Here is a 16,533-nt window from a genome sequence, read left to right as displayed (position 1 = left end):
TTTTACTACATTTCTCATTACGAAGTGTCAAACAATAACACTTTACCCTGTTTTTTTTCTGTGGGTTTTTTTTTTTTGGGGGGGTGGTGTTAAGATAAGGTACCTTGATTTTCATGTAATGCCACTTATTTACATACAGCTGAAAAAAAAGGCTATATCTTTGCCATGTATATAATGTCATACACACAAACAACCATGTCTTCATAAAATGATTTTCCACAAGAATTTTAAGTTTGTCATCTAATGCATTTCAATTAATTTTAAATAAAATAGAAATGTAGACCTTCAGCCACACTAAGATGCATGGAAAAGCAAATACAACTATTTGCAGTATATAATTATATAAGTATTGTTTTACACTGTTATTTGTTTTAAGGATAAGAAACTTCCATTATTAGTTTAGTCAAATAAAACATTTACTTCATGATCTATTAACTAGACACAATACTCAAGTTTCAGTGGCATTACAGTATATGGCAGGGGGTGTCAACCAGGAGTACACGTACCCCTGGGAATACTTGAGGAAGCACCCAGGGGGTACGCAGCAGTGGCGCGGAGAAGTGGGGGTCACTTCTGGTTCTGCCGCTGGCACACCCTGTTTCACCACTGCATAAAGGAGACCCCCCAATCGTCGATCGGCTGCCGGGGACTCCCCCTTCTCAACTAGCCACTGGGGGTACACCAACCAAAAAAGGTTGAAAACCCCTGTTATATGGCATGATGGTTACTTTGGATACTGTACATAAACATCTACTTCCAGACATAAGTCATCTTTCCACAGTTTTCCATTTGAGCTTTTAAACAAAGTGTAAATAATTTGGAAATGTATGAAACAAAATTAAAATCTTCGCTTCACTTTTGACATGGTTTCCACACACACCAAATGAGAAGGTAAATTGAGTTAAAATAGACCTGAATCATGTGAATCTTTAATACCAAGCATGTATTAGTCAAAGCAAAATCAATTAACTTCACATTAGAGTAAATATTTGTGGGGTTAGGCTTGTGGTTACTAAATGTTAATACAGAGGAAAGCTGCTCAAGGTTATACTTTCCGTCATGAGGCTATATTCTTTTGTGGAAGCACTTGCAATACATTCTAGTTTGCAACTGGAGACTCCCCCCCCCCCCATATTGCTACCAGGAAGAAAATTCTTATTTTAAAGCAATGTGTTTTCTTTCATGAATAGTTTTTACTACACCTACATTTTACTGCCTACATTATCTTTATATACCTTTCAATTAAAAATTGGTATGTTTGATGAAAGACTCTCTGGGTTGAGAAACACATTTGTCCAAGGTCTCAAACTAACTACATTTAGTACTAGAACAGTGAAGAAATACTTAAAATTATATATATAAAATGTTTTTATTTTTCTACTGACTTTTTACAAAGAAAAAATTGTTTGTCCTAGGTCTGGGTCAGCAACCAACAGTCTGCTGAACCATTTTATCTGGCTTGTGGAGTCAGGAGGCACATTCTGTGGCATTTTGGCAGCAGGGACTTCTGTGACATTTCACTGGCCAAGCAGCACAGAGAAGCAGCAGTGGCAGCACTAAGGAGGGAGAGCAGTGACGGTGGGTGCAGCTACCACAGCACAGGCCGGTACGGAAGCAGCCCCAACTTGAAGCAAAACTCTGTTAAAGCAGCCCTCTGCTCCTAAATGTTGCTGAACCCTGCTCTTAGTGCTTTCTGATTATAAATATATGGAAAAAAACACACTCACAGTATCTTTTATAAAGCTTTAATTTACTTCCATGTCAAGATCACTTTACAAACAATATAAAAGTGCCTTAAGAAAAAAAGAAAAACAAACCACACCAAAGCACATATTAAAAACCCATCAGCCAAAAACATATAAGAGTTCATAATTTCCCAGAGTTTTTCTAATGCTCCATAATTACGGTAGAGTAATTTCCCTATGCCCTTACAACTAACATACTGAAACTAGTCCAAGCAAAGCACTGAGCATATTTCAAAATTCAAGAGAGCTCCCAGAGGTTCCTGTGTGAGCTCCTTTCAATTCACTGCCTTATGAGCAAGGCTCCAGTTCAGACACCTCCATTGACTCATTCATTCAGATAAATAGGTCCCAGAGCTTAATAAGTCAAAAACAGCAGCTTTAATTCCACCTGGCATTTAATAGGTAACCTGTATGAAGCAAAAAGTATAGTATATAGGCACTGTCTATAGATTAAATGCTACTATTGTTTGAAGGAAGAGTCAAATGAAAAAAACAAAAAACAGAAAATATCCATGTAAGATCACTGGCATAGTTTCTTTTGTTCTTCAAATTTATTTCATTCTCCCTCTTGCAGATGTGGCATTGTACCTATCCAATACCTCTGAAGGGAAGGCTGAAGTGCATAGTCACTGTGGTGTTTTCATAGCCCATTACAAAACAGTGCCCGTTCACCTAAAGCAGCGCTCTCCAACTAGCAGTCCACAGGCTGCATCTCACCTGTGAGCAGTTATAATACAGAACCCCCAATACTCATGTCTGGCTGCCCTTGATCTGCTGTAGCAAACATGAAAGGGGTTTCTGGGGCAGGACAGGCTGGCAGGAGGCAAGTTCCAGTAAGCACAGGGAGACTGTACAGCAGGGATAGCATGCAGCCCATAGTGTGTGTGGCCCAAGGCCAGAGACCTTTGCAGAGTGTGGCCCCTGGTGGCTTTGAAGTTGGACAGCCATGGTCTAAAGCAGTGGTTTTCAATAGGGCTATGCAAACCTTCGGTACCCGATTCAATTCAGCAGAGATTTGGCCCAATTCTGTGGCCGCATCTCCAAATCCGAATCAAATCAGGAGACCCTTTAATTTATCTGAATTGAATCGGAACCCTCTGAATCAATTCAGAGACATTCGGAAAGATTTGATGATTCAGACAGACACAACTTTAAATGTTTTTTCTACATGCCTCTAGGTAGCAGGCAGCTCGTGAATGCTGCGATGCTCAGGTACATGGAACATCCCACAGGAGCGCAGGGTGGGGCCCTGCGCACTTGGCAGCAGACCCAGAAGTGGACCAGAAGCACTTCCGGTCCACTTCCAGGTCCACCAGAGAGCATGCAGGGCCCCCCCCCACACGCAGCAACTGTTGCCTCCTGAGTCTGGGGGGGCACCTGGGGTCCCCCTGTGGCTGATCACAGAGCTAGGGGGGGCACAGAGGGGGGCCCCCAGCATGCTCCCTGGCAGACCCGGAAGAACCTGGAAGTGGAACGGAAGTACACCACTGAGGACATGGGGGACCTCCTCCCATCCCAGCATTCATGAGCCGCACCTGGTACCTCGAGGTATGTAGCAAAAACATTTAAAACTATGTCTATGTCCGAATTGCTGATTCTCTGAATCAGCATCAAATCTTCAGATCTGGATTCGCTGAATCGAATTGGGGACAGTGATCCGAATCAACTAATCGAATCACTGTCCCTGATTTGGGCCAAATCCGAATCAAACAGGGTCCATTTTGCACACTCCTAGTTTTCAACTTGTAGTCCACAGACCCCTAGGGTTCCATAGATTATATCTAAGGGGTCCACAAAAGATGACTATCATCAATCAAAAGTATGTGAATACCCACACTTACTATTCAAAGGGGTCTGCACCTCCATTAGAAAAATTTTAGGGGTCCACAAATGAAAAAAAGATTGAAAGAAACTAGCCTAGAAGCTAAATGAGTCATCTTTATCATTTACTTCCCTTTCACTTTTTAACAGAGAGCTACAAGTCACCTCCCAACATCAGGCATTGTAGTTTTTGGAACATCTTATATTTTTATTAAAAAATGTGATGCATAAAAATGATATAAGTCATTAGCATGTATACATAAGAATTTGTTATAACCCATATTTATACCAACCTGTGTCAGTAAGATAGCAAAAGAACCTTTTCCACAGACAGTTCACAGTGGGGAAAAGGGGAGGGGGTTAAGAAAAAAAATCATAATTTAGAAAATATCATTTTTGGAATAACTATTATTTTACAAGCACGTGAAAGTACATAGTGTTTGCACAGCTCGGGTCCCACATTCTCTTCCTGGTTGGTCTTAAAAGGATAAGGTCACCTGCCGACTGGCCCAAATTTAAATGGTGTAAAACAATCTTTTATATGTTTTAAGATCAACATACAAACTAACACATTTTAAAGATGTGATGAGAAAGCTGTTTCTAAAACAAACAGCTTTCTTCCTTTTTTAAACCCAACAGAAGTTACACTAAGCATCTGAAAATGAAACCAATTGTACACAAAACTAAAACTGAATCCATTATTTGAACAGGAAATTGTTAAAACAAATGGATAAATTTAGGTCATTTAGAAAAATCATTATTAATAGTATGAGATTTTATTAGTGTGTAAGAAAGAATTGTGTTTTTAAAAGGACATATTTTCAACACGAAGTTCAAGCAATAACCAAAAAAAGAAGTTTAAAAAAAATGAGGTTCCATGAAAATGTTTTTATTCACTTTGCCCTTTTTTCTACCTTTTTTGAGATTTTTTAAATGTCTTTCCCATATTGCTACTGTCAGAACCCAGTAGTTAAGTGCCTCGGCACAGTGGAATTTTCCAGCACAATGAAGTTTCTCGGCACGGTGGAATTTTCTGCTACGGTGGAGAACCCCGGTGCAGAAAAGTTCCCGCCATCCGTATGCAAATACGCACACCATTATTGGCCAGTTCTAAATTATTCCTACATGGCGACTAGCAATTGGCTCTCTAGCCGTATAAAAGTTACAGCAGTTTCTGCCCAAGTCGAAGAACTCCGCACCCATCTCGGAGTGAACTTGGTGGACTGATCACCCACCAACGACTCCCCGTCATCGACCTTCCTGATGTACCCCGTGCCCTGCATGCTCGTTGAATTGTTCACGGACATCTCACCTCGGTTTCTAGAGCTCTCGTTCGGTTTGCAACTGTAACAGAAGTTAACTTTCTGCCTACGCTGTATCCATCAACAGTGTAAGTAAAGCAGTCTTAGTTTAACCAATATGCTTCCATGCCTAATTCTGCTCCGTCACGGAAAAGTACCCACCTGCCGTTTTGGGCTACTGGCCACAGCCCGGCCTACCACTCGACCACCACAGCTACATGAAAGATGCATACAAGCAAAAAAAGGAAACTAAGGCCTTTATTCAACAAAGTGCTCATGCTAAGTTAAACAAGTCCATGACTAGAGTACAGCACTCAGCACCAGATCACTGCCATTATGCATAACGGTGTATAAAATAGAAGCAACTAACTTTTGCTTATTCTTTAGCTGATCAGAGACCTTTTATACAACAATATGGCAAAGAAATTAAGTAGCAGCTCATGATCTTGTTTTAAACATTTCTAATGAATCTTTCCACCCAGCAACAGATTAGGAATTATATGTTGTACACCACATTAAAATCAAATTGGTTTCAAACAAAGTGTCTCAGAAAAATGTTTTTTCTTAACCTAACCCCTACGCAGAAACTTTAGTTGCTACGCAATTTTCTTTAATAAAGGCAACTTTTCCATGTCTAACAGTACCACAGACTTGTATCTACAAAATGTACATGAGAAAAGAAAGCATAATTGCATTATAATAGTCAAGTATTTTTTTTTTATTTTATCAAGTTTTGTAAGTCTTTTCATTAAAAGAGATAAAAATCAACCAACTTCTACAGCTAGTGTAGCTAATACCTTTTCAGAGTTTCAAAGTATTGGTATTATGCTACATGTCTGGAAAACAAAATACAAGATCAATTTTCATGGAATGCAAAGTGTATCCTTAAACTGCCCCACATATTCATCTATGAAAGTATATAAAATATTTTTTCAGATGTGTAGCTTTCAGTTAATTGAGACAGTATACCAAGATTTTTCAAAATGCATACCCAAAAAATATTATTTGCAAAAGATTTTCAGTAGAAATATTTTAAATACATACAAACTTAGTTCAGAGTTGACATCAATCAAGCTATTTAAATTCTGTTCTAATACTTCTTTAAAAACCTGCTACCTTCAAACAAGGATTAATGAACAATTCTCATTAAAATCGTCCTTCCTTAGCATCACCTATGGCTCCCCATACATCAAAGACAAACTCGTCTGGAAATGCAAAGTCTCCCAGAGCTTCATCAAGTGCCACTGCAAATTCATCTGGATTTTTTTTGTCTCTTCCAGCTTCTACCATTGTGGCAGCTAAAAAACAAACAAAAATTCCCAACTCAGAACACATAAATTTAACAAATAAGAAAGAAAATGATAGTCAAATAATATGCCCGGGGAAGTATTTCAAAGTATTGCTTTACAACACTGAACAGAGGTGTAACAAGCAGTTTCTGTGCACTGTTCACTAAGCAGCAGCAGTAGTTGGGGTCAGAACAGCAACAGCAGCAGCCACCACCAGCAACCTTGCATCCCTCTAGGCTGGCACCCACAGCTGGTCCTCACTTACCCAGTTACATTACTGACTGAGAATAACGAAAAGCAAGAAAAATTACGCACCTAAATCTCCTCCCTAATAGCTAACATTCTGCTCTGCTATGCATAGACAGAGGAAGAAAATACAATTGTGGGGGCCGAGCATGCACGCATGCAAGTACACATGTGCCTCCCCCCAGCAAGTAAGTCTGTCATGGGAAAGGGGCGAGGGAGGGATGGCAGATCAAGGGAGTGGGGGCAGAGACAGGGGCAGGTCACAGGAAGCTTGCTGCCCAGGCAGTTCATCCAGGGACACAGGGGGCTCCCACCTCTGCATGCACCCCCAGGGCAGGCACAGGGGGAAATATGCTCCCTGATCTATGCACAGGGCGGAGATGGGCTGCCGCTGTGGGCTGGACTCTGCACCTTGCTGCTGGTGTCTCGGAAGCAGCATGACACCACGTGCCTCCTGTGCGCTAGCTATGCCAAACCTTTGCCTGCCTGGCGACTGGAGGCACGTGGCATTGTGCCACTCCCGGGGCGCCAGCAGTGAGGTGCAGACCTCAGCAGCAGCTCACCTCTACCCTGTGCATAGATTGGAAGGGCATGTGCCCCCTGTGCCTGTCTCGGGGGTGCACACAGAAGCTGGAGCCCCCCCATGCCCCTGGACGACCCATCCAGGCAGCATCCAATGATCCACCCTGGGGCCCCATTAACACCCTCCCCCCCCACCCCATGAAAGCCTCAATATGCCCCCTCATGCCCCTTTCCTCCCCTGATGCCCTTCCTGTCCACACATTTACTTGCTGGGTGCTGCTCCACACAAGCCTGCAGGCTCCAGCAGCTTGTATCTGTCTGTGTGTCCCCCCTCCCCTCCACTGCAGCCACCCGGAGCCTGCGCCCAGGCTGTCTGCATTTGGGCAGGGGGGAGGGGGTAAGCCCCGGCCTTCCAACACCTATGCTGCTATGTATGAGAGTTCTTTTGATGTCCTAGTAAGAAATTATCCTACTTGTCTTGCATCTAATTAATTCTCCTACCTTTTTTTCTTCTATGCACATTCTGTATCCTAACCATTAATTGTTGTATTTCATGGAAGTACATTTAGATATGGGCTGAAAAACCAAGTGTGATATGGCACAATGCTTCACTGTGTTGTCTAGGACAGAATTTTTATTCCCCTTTGTGGCAGCAACTACTCCACAGATGTAGTGTTTGAACTGAGAGATCAAAATGCAAATTGTGTAAAATTTTTAATCAACCAGGCATCAAAGTACAGTTCTATCAAGCCAGAACTTAAACAGCTCAAGGCCCTGAATATGAAAAACAAGACAAGAGACATGCAATTAAAAACAGAATGGATTTCAGAACACTTTCAGAGGTTATGCTGGATCAGATCCCTTTTATATACTCAGTTTTACTTTCACTTAGAAAGAAATATTGTAAATGTGATATGAAAAAGCATTTCATAAAAACATGGCCATTTGGGGATAAATTAATTTAAAGCCTGGACAGGGAAAAAATAAGTAAATCCATCTGCTTTTGTAAGAGGCAGGACACAAGCACATTGCAAGAATTCCAGTTTGATCAAGAAAAGGGTATAGATGAACATGACAAAAATGTTGGGAGCCCCAAAAGAAAGGGTATAAGACAGGAACTAAGGAGTCTAGACCAGGGGTGCTCAAACTGCACCCCACAGGCCATCATATCTGGCCCGCAGGGTTTCTTGTGGATTGGGAAATTTGGAAGCAGGGGAGCAGTGGCCATTAATATAACCACCTTCCCCCACTGCCAAATTCTCAAATCCCAAGCCCCATGTGCCAGATCAGAGCCAGGCCACACCCTCTTCCTTCCTCTCCCTCCCCCCACACCCCCACATGAGGCCAAGTTCCCCTTTCCCCACTGTAGGGCTGGCTTAAGCCCCTTCCTCCTGCAAGGCTAAGCTGTGCCTCCCCCCCAGGCCCAGGGACCAGGTGAAGCCCTCTTCCCCTCCCTATGGGGTCAGGCCCAGGCTCAGGCCCTACCCCCATCTTTGTGGGCTGATGGTGCCTGCCACGCCGACCTTGAGTGCTAGATCAGAACCACCATTCAGCCCATGGCCAGACTAGGTACTGTCCATCTGGCCCACCAGGGAAAAAGGTTGAGCACCACTGGTCTAAACTAATTTTTTATCAGTTATGCAACATTGGGCAATTTATTTTACCTCTCTATGCCTTAGTTTTTCCATATGTAAAAATGAGAATAATACTTGTTCATAACGAGTTTTCAGATTTGTAGATGAAAAGCCCTATATATTAGTTAAGGCATATTATTATTATTATCATTATTATTATTACTGTCTTGCACAGGACGTTAGAGTAGATGATCTCCTGAAGTCGCCTCCAGCCCTATTTTTCTCTGTCTCTAGACTTTCAGTATGGAAATTGATACTTATGGTAGAGGCAAGAATTTTTGTGGGTGATATCTTTTATTGGACCAACTGCATGGTTGAGTTAGACCTGAAGAAGAATGCATTGCCTAAGTCTGAGGGGGAAAAATAATAATAATAATTTATGGCAATTATTTAGGACCTGATAATCAACTGCTGTCCCAAAGTGTGCACTGAAGCTCAGCAAAAGGGCCACCTGGGTGATGATGATTCAGATGGCTATTATAATTTATGCTGGCTGCCAATAAGCTCTTATATGGCAAAGGACTAGGATGCCATGACCATGCCACCGGTAGCCTGAAGGTTTGAGGTGCTGTATACAAGTCACAAGACTAGCTCTGCACCACTTCTAGAGAATCCTACAGTAACCTGAGATTACAGATTCACCAATGCCAATGATCAGGACTTTGAACACAGCTTGTTGGCCAAGATCCATGTCTGTGTTTCATAGCATCTGTATGTTTCCAACAGCAAAGAACATTACAGCCCAGAATCAACACTAAAAGCTGAAGTACTGAGAGTTACCTCATGTGTCTGTCCTAAATTGCAAGCTGGTATTCATTTCAACTTTGTTATAAATCCAATTTCTTCCTAAGCACGTGGCCAAACTCTACATGCACACTTGGAAGGATCTGATAACACCTATAAATTTTCCTCTCAGAAGAATGAAAACAGTAACATGCTAGAGATGCTGAAAAGAGTAACAATATTAAAAAAGAAGTCACCTCAGAATGAATAACTTCTATGCCCTGGCCTAGACAGGCTTCCAAGAATAAGTCTGTATGACATAATTCTATGTATGTATGTAAAGAGAGCCAACCTAGTCTTCAACAAGTAAGCCGGTTCATTGTGCCATCAGACATAACATAAAAACCTTTTGATCACAGTCTGGTGAACTTCTCTGGCTTCCAAGTATTCTTAACGTGATGCACAGCCCAAGTTCACTCATATTTATGAATTTCTTATAAACAAATGTCTGACTTACATGTGAACTCACAACTTCTTGTAAATTGTGAGAAAACTTGGAAAATTTCATGGTTTCAGGCAAAAAAAAAAAATCAGTAACTTAAAGCAAAATTTGTTCAAAATTAAGTGCACTCAAACGGGAAGTTCAAAACAAAATTTCAGGGCATCAAATTAAGTATCCAAGGCCAACAAAAGCTTGTATAAGTCCTGGCTAACTGAAATTGCTGAGATTCATGTTTCTAGTTGTCCTTGATCTGGTGTAGCAGACATGAAAGGGGTCTCTGGGGCAAGACAGGATGGCAGGATTCTGGGGGGTTCTTGAAAAAAAATGTTGACACTGCCAAAAGTTTCCCTTATAACACTGTGCTGACTCCTAAGACCCCTACTGTAAAGCACCAGGGTTATTGGCACAAAATATTCTCGGAGGAAAATTATATGAAACATGGCACTACAAGAGAGAAACGGCTAAAAATCCCCATTGTACTATATTAATAGCTGTATTTCTGTATGTATCAATTGATTCAATGTTTTTGTTAATGAACTTTAGTGCTCAACTTAAGCATTAGCTATATAGGCAGCTGCCTAAGATCTTTTGGACTAGATGCCCCTGTATTAGGTACCAAGTAGCAGCTAAACCATGAAGCTGTGGGTACAAGCTTCTTTAAAGATGAGCTAGCAATAGTGGTCAAGCAAAGCTTCTGGTGAAGAGAGCTCTACCCAGAGGTACAGCGGTGCAGTTTTGTGCCCTGCACTGCAGTGGTGCAGGGGAACACTGGGCAGCAGCAACAGGCTAGCAGAGGTGGCAACCTCTATTTTTAGGCCCCAGCGGCTGGTGCTATTTGTCCCCCTGTCTCATCCCCCCCCACCCTTAGTTACACTACTGGATCTACCTGGATCACATTGGCAGCAAAACCTTCCACTACCCCCTGAAACCATGAAATAAGGAGAACCTACGATAGTAATTTGTGAAATATTAGATCCAGATGCAAGATTTAGCTTCTTTTAAGAAAGCTTGAGGCAGCATATAAATACATTCTCTACAGTGCATTAAGGGTGTAAACTTCAGAGTTTTTTAATTTAAAAAGCAATGTTGGAAGAAAAATAGGCATAGCTGTCTATGAATTAATTTAGCCTAGAAATTTAAAAAAAGCTTCTAGCCACCAGAGCAGTGACAGCCTTCCAATGAGAACTGGCGGGGGAAGGGGAAACAACAGACACTTAACTGGTATCAAGATAGAACTTGGTAAATTTACTAAAAAGATTGTATAAACACCATTGCCCACATTAGCAGGGTACCAATCTCAGTGACAGATGAGTTCCCTTCTCAGTCCTCTATCTCAGCAGCCAGCAACCTTTTACAAGCCATGTGCCAAAACAACCTGGCTCTGCACCACCCAACCCACATTAATGGTGGGGCTTTCCTTGCACTTACACCAGGGCCAGGGTCAAGCAGATGGCAGCTGTGCCTGTACTGCTGCCACTTCTCCTCATCCTCCACTCCCCAGCTGGAGTGCAAGAATTTGAATAGCTTCTAGCCAGTGAAGAGATGCACCACAGCTGGACAGCTGGAAACTGCATCCATGTTCCTGCTTCTCCCCACTCACACTCCACTCGACCTTCCAGTTGCAGCATGAGTGCAGCTGGAAACTGCCCGGTCCTGATGCAGCTCCCTGCCAGATGGAAGATACACCCAACGCCAGTCTTGCAAGGGGGTGGTAAGGAAGAAGTGGCAGTGGCACTGGTGCAGCATGGACACTAGCACAGGCAAAGCCTTCTGGTTCCACAGGCTGCATCCAGTAGCTTCGTGAACCAGATCTAGCCTGCAGGCTATGTGTTGCAAACCACTAGTCTATCTTAGGTTTTAGATCAGATCAGTTATCTCCAGGGATCTAGGTATTATGTTTCCCATGGAAAAACGGAATAAACTGTAGATTTTACCTTTTACCAGAGGCAAATGTAAATTTCTCATTTTACTGGAGAAACCTGCAGACTTTGCAGTTTGCAAAAAGCTCTTTGCAGGCTGGCAAAGCTCCAGCCTGCAAGGGGCTGGGAGGGAGGGGAGGGAGCGGAAGGAGGGCAGTCAGGCAGGGGGTATCAGGTAGCCTGGAGAGCAGCTCCTGCGGGGGGGGGGGGGGGGGGGGGGAGGGAGGGTGGGTATGGGAACAGAGAATTGAAGCTGCCATACGGAGGGAGGGAAGGCAGGAGTTGGGCAGGGCTGGGCCTGGGGATGCTGCCTAGCCGGGCAGTGCCTACAGCTTGGTCCAGGGCTGCAATGTATGGCTGCAAGACCCTGGCAGGGAGGGGGATGGAGCCATGAGCAGCAAATCCGGGGGGCTGGGGCTAGATCCCTGCTGCTGCATAGACTCCTGTGGGGGGCGGGGACCTGCGACCCCCAGATCTATGTGTGGGATGGAGGTGGGGCAGGCTGTGGGTTTGGAGGTCTGCTCCTCACCACTGTGCGCACACCTGGGGGACAGGGGGGACCCATGCCCCCCAAATTTGTGTGCAGGGCATGGGGTTTTAAGCTGCCTGCTTCACCCCTGCTGCTCTCCCCCAGGGCCTCCACAGCCTGACATGTACAACCCAGTGCTGCAGGGAACAGCAGAGCTGAACAGGAAAACTGCTTGCTGCTGTGAGCTCTGTGCTGGCCTGGTGATGCGTCCCCTGCATGCAACCCTGTGCCACTGCCCCTGCTGCAGCCACGCAGGCAGGGGACGTGTCCCCAGGGCAGCATGGAGCTCTCTACAGCAGGCAGCTTTCCTGTGCGGCTCTGTTCCCCGCAGTGCCGGGTCATACATACTGGGAGAGCGGCAGGACAGGAGCCTGAGCCTGAAGCAGGCAGCTCTACGCACAGATTTGGGGGACAGGGGTCCCCGCTGGCTCCCGGGAGTGCATGCTGTGGCAAGGAGCTGGCCCCACCTGCCAAAGCCCACAGCAGGCAGCAGGGGGGAGCCAGGCTCCAGGCTCTGCTCCATTGCAGCACCTGCTGCCGCCGCCTCCTGCCAGAGGCAGAGGGCTGTGGACCCAGGTCCCTGGCCCTGTAGCCCTGGGAGCTGAGGGCAGGGCTGTCCCTAGGGGACAGAGGATCAGGGCAACCACCCTGGGCCCCACACTTTGGGGAGCCCTGCAGAGCCAGGCAGAGAGACCTCAGCAACTCCACACTGCTGCCAGCTGCTCAGCAGCCTCCCCCGCCTAACCGAATCCACCACCAGCTTCCTCACATCTTGGGGTGAGGCCCCGCACAGGCCAATTTGCCCTGGGCCCCGCACCCTGCTCGGGTCATCTCTGGCACAGGCCCCTTCCATCAGGCCTGATGGAGCAGGGGGCTGTGGGGGGCCTTTCATTTTAACCATGGGTTTTAGGGTTTTTAATTAGAGAATTTGTGATTTATTTAATTTTTTTCAGGGAGGACCAGGATCCCTGATTATCTTCTTGAAGGTAAAACTGCCCTGTTTATGCCTCCAGGTTACATGGGAAATCAATGGTCTGGAACTGTCACTGATCCAAAATGTACTTATTTAAGAAAAAGAAAAAACAAAGCAAAACAAAACACAAAACAAAAAACAGTTTTTCAAGTGGAACAAAACAGCACCCAGGCATTAGCCACACTTAAAAAAAATGCCACTAAAACAATCATAAGAAATTTTAGCAGTCAAGTAAAATTTCCATGATAAGCATTTGAAAGCATGGGTTTCTGACGACATGTTAATCTCTATTGGAGCTATACTTTCACTGCCACCCTGATATACTGCTTCTTAAAGCACTCCTGATCAGATACATTTTATGAAAGATATTGCAGTGACAGTAGTGTACAGTACATAACTTTTCATTACAATAGTTTGGTACTGACCTCTAGTGTCAGTACAGCTGAATTACCACATTAAATATATTAAATTGAAGGTTGTGGGAGGCTAAATCCTCACCATGTACCACCGAGGTACTTGCATGTGTAACGGTAAGCCAGGGCTCATTCAGTGCACATCAGATTGGTAAGTGAGAAGGACTCCTCAGTTACTCCGCACTTGTATTACATTTCTCTGGGATTGGGTTCCATTGACCTACGGTTAGCATTCTTTCTTGCCTTCTGTTTGCCATGATTCAAACACAACTACCAGTGCAAAAAGGGTCTCACACAGGCCTGCATCCTTGTGCTCTTCTTTAGAGGATAAATCCCATAATTGGCATTCACTGACAATATCCAGGAATTAGTCTTTCTTGACCCCACCACAATTAAAGATTACCTCCACTTAATTAGCAGATGCCACCCATTAAGTTTCATTCACATTGACCTTAAATGGCTCATTTATTATGTAAATTATGCAGAATCAGAGTTTATTGGCTCAACAGCTAGCATTCCCTTAACACTGTTAAGGGTACTGAATGTGCTCAAACCAAGGGATGCATTCTACATTTAAGGAGATAGTAAAACAATACAAGAGAGATTCTCGGACCCAAATAAGAGTTGTGCGTCTGCCACTGAAAGCCTACGGAAACTGGGTCCTTTGTGGCTTTGAAAGTATTCTCCTAAATAAAAAAAAAAAATCCCTAAACTTCAGCCTAGTGTAAATCAGATATATTGTCGATGAATTCAAAGCACTGCAGCTACGTCGTGTTTTAAGTGAAAACTGAGTAAGTATGGAAACTTAATGATACTAACTGTATATGTCTTAATTTAAAGTTTGTCCGTTACATACTTTTCATTTTTTTAAGCTTCTGGGTTTGTGCTTACAATTCAATTCATTCACAATACAAATTATGTCATTTTAAAAGAGAATACCAGGCAATGTAATCCAACATGAAAAAGCCTCTGATGAATAGAACAAAATGTAAGTGAACAATTACTAAGATCTTAATCATTCATCTGTTGTTACACTTGTGGCAATTTGTTTTTTCAGCTCATCTAATTTGAGTAATGAGAAAAATTATTAACTCAACAATGACTGGCATTCTCTGAATAAATCATTCCTCAGATTTTACTTCCACAAGGAGCTGATCACACTAATAACATATGAGAACAACAACTAACATAGGTTAATTGTAGAAGAATTGTGATAGATGATTAACTTGGCATTCCTGAGGAATTTTACATACTTAAAGCTGTTAGGGCCTTGTTATACATTGCAATTTGAGCTGCTCACAATGTTGATTGGTGTTAACGCTAGGTCAAGTTTGAAGCAGTTACACATTAAGGCTAACAACCTTCTCCCACCGTTCCCCACCTGCACTGCTGTGACTTCTCACTAGAGGGCTGGGAGCAGGGGCCTACCTAGGAACTACAGCTGTGAGTTGCCAGGACAGGCTTCTACCCCTGCTCCAGGTGAGGGTGTAAGAGAAATGGGTTGGGAGAGAGGAGGGAGCGTGGGACATGGATCAGGGAGGCAGAGTATTAAATGGGATGCGGGTGGAAAGGAAGTGGGGATGGGAGATAAAGTAAAAATTAAGAAAGAATTTAAAAAGAAATAAAGAGAAAGTAATATAAGGAATGTCACATGTTTTAATAAATTCGGATTTAGGTCTGGGGGATTCTGGTCATGCTTCCCAGGGTGGCTGTGAAGTGGCAGTGAGGGAAGGCACTTTCGGGGAGCTACTGCCCCTGCCCCAGGAATGAAGACCCAGCCCAATCTGGCCCCCTACCTTGTTCTCCCCCTTTCCCAGCCCCCAACCCCACTCCTGGACCTATGCATGCCCTGTGACCTGGCTAGCTGGCATGTGTTCTGCAGGCTATTTGCACAGGGTTGCATCTCTGGGGGGTGGGATGGTCACACACCCAGAGGCTGGAAGGGGCTTTGGTTTGGTGCCAGAACTGCCCCCTGGGGAGTAGAATCCAGGGGTGGAAAGTTTGTCCATGCTGAACAGGGGGAGGAGTGGGGGGCACACAGCATCCTGGGATGCTGGAGGACTACAACTTGGGTGGTTCATCTGGGGGGGCGGGGGGGAGTGGACAAACATTAATGGAAAATGAGCTAGGCAACACTGATCAAAGAGAAACCTATCCTGTGGCATAACTTCAAGCCACATAAAGTGTGCTTAAAACTAGTTCCAGTTGTTAGTGTGGGCACAATCCAGGGGTTAAGAGCTCCAGGAGCCACCTAAAATTAACAAGGCTCTAACTGTTTAACAAAGATAATGCTGTTTTTCATCTCCTTTTACCACTGACCCTTGACACATACTGCTTTTCTTTGAAGGAGATGGTGTAGTAGTGCAAATCAGAGCTAGATGAACCTTATAGGATTTAGCCCACAAAACCTTTTTCTTATTTATTCTTCTAGCCTTAGTAGAATGACATGAAAAGAGTAGCTGAATACAGCAGTAAGGCAAAAAGATTTGGAGGAGCACAGAGAGGGGTGAGTAAGAGGAAATGAGAGCAGACCTGAAAGGAATTACTGTTTTGTGGTTAGTGTTCAATACATTCTAACTGTGGATGGGAACATTTTCGAGGAGATGAGGATTAGTCCTTGGGCCTGTAGGTAAAAAATGGGTATTTGCTTAGCTATGAACGAAAGGAAGATGGGGTTCCACAGCATGCAGCGCTCAAGACAACTTCAGAGTTGTTTGAACTTTACTAAACCAGGTACAGGAGGATCCAAAGGCATAAAACCTTAAAAAAAGCCTCAAAGCAGATCAATGAGAATATTTAACATACTCTGCTCATAGCCATATTAACTGGAACTGGGCAAAAGTTTTCTGAAGAGTTTCATTGGAAAAATGTCAATTTGTAGAATCCAAAATATTACACAGAAAGTCTTAGGCTCAG

The 16,533-nt window shown here is 43.8% G+C and overlaps 1 protein-coding gene across 3 annotated transcripts in view; it reads right to left on the bottom strand.

The window, feature by feature from the left end:
* Nucleotides 1-1,729: 1,729 nt before the first annotated feature.
* Nucleotides 1,730-16,533, bottom strand: part of GIPC2 (GIPC PDZ domain containing family member 2) — a 47,483-nt gene continuing 32,679 nt past the window's right edge. For all 3 annotated transcript variants that reach the window (XM_019489168.2, XM_014593823.3, XM_059727984.1), the window contains exon 6: nucleotides 1,730-6,165. In XM_019489168.2, coding sequence (XP_019344713.1) covers nucleotides 6,014-6,165 — 152 coding nt within the window. In that variant the 3' untranslated portion in view covers nucleotides 1,730-6,013. The remainder of the gene's footprint in view (nucleotides 6,166-16,533) is intronic.

This window comes from Alligator mississippiensis, chromosome 5 (genome assembly GCF_030867095.1).
Source record: "Alligator mississippiensis isolate rAllMis1 chromosome 5, rAllMis1, whole genome shotgun sequence".
Taxonomy (NCBI): domain Eukaryota; kingdom Metazoa; phylum Chordata; order Crocodylia; family Alligatoridae; genus Alligator; species Alligator mississippiensis.
This window is presented reverse-complemented; position numbering and strand designations above follow the sequence as displayed.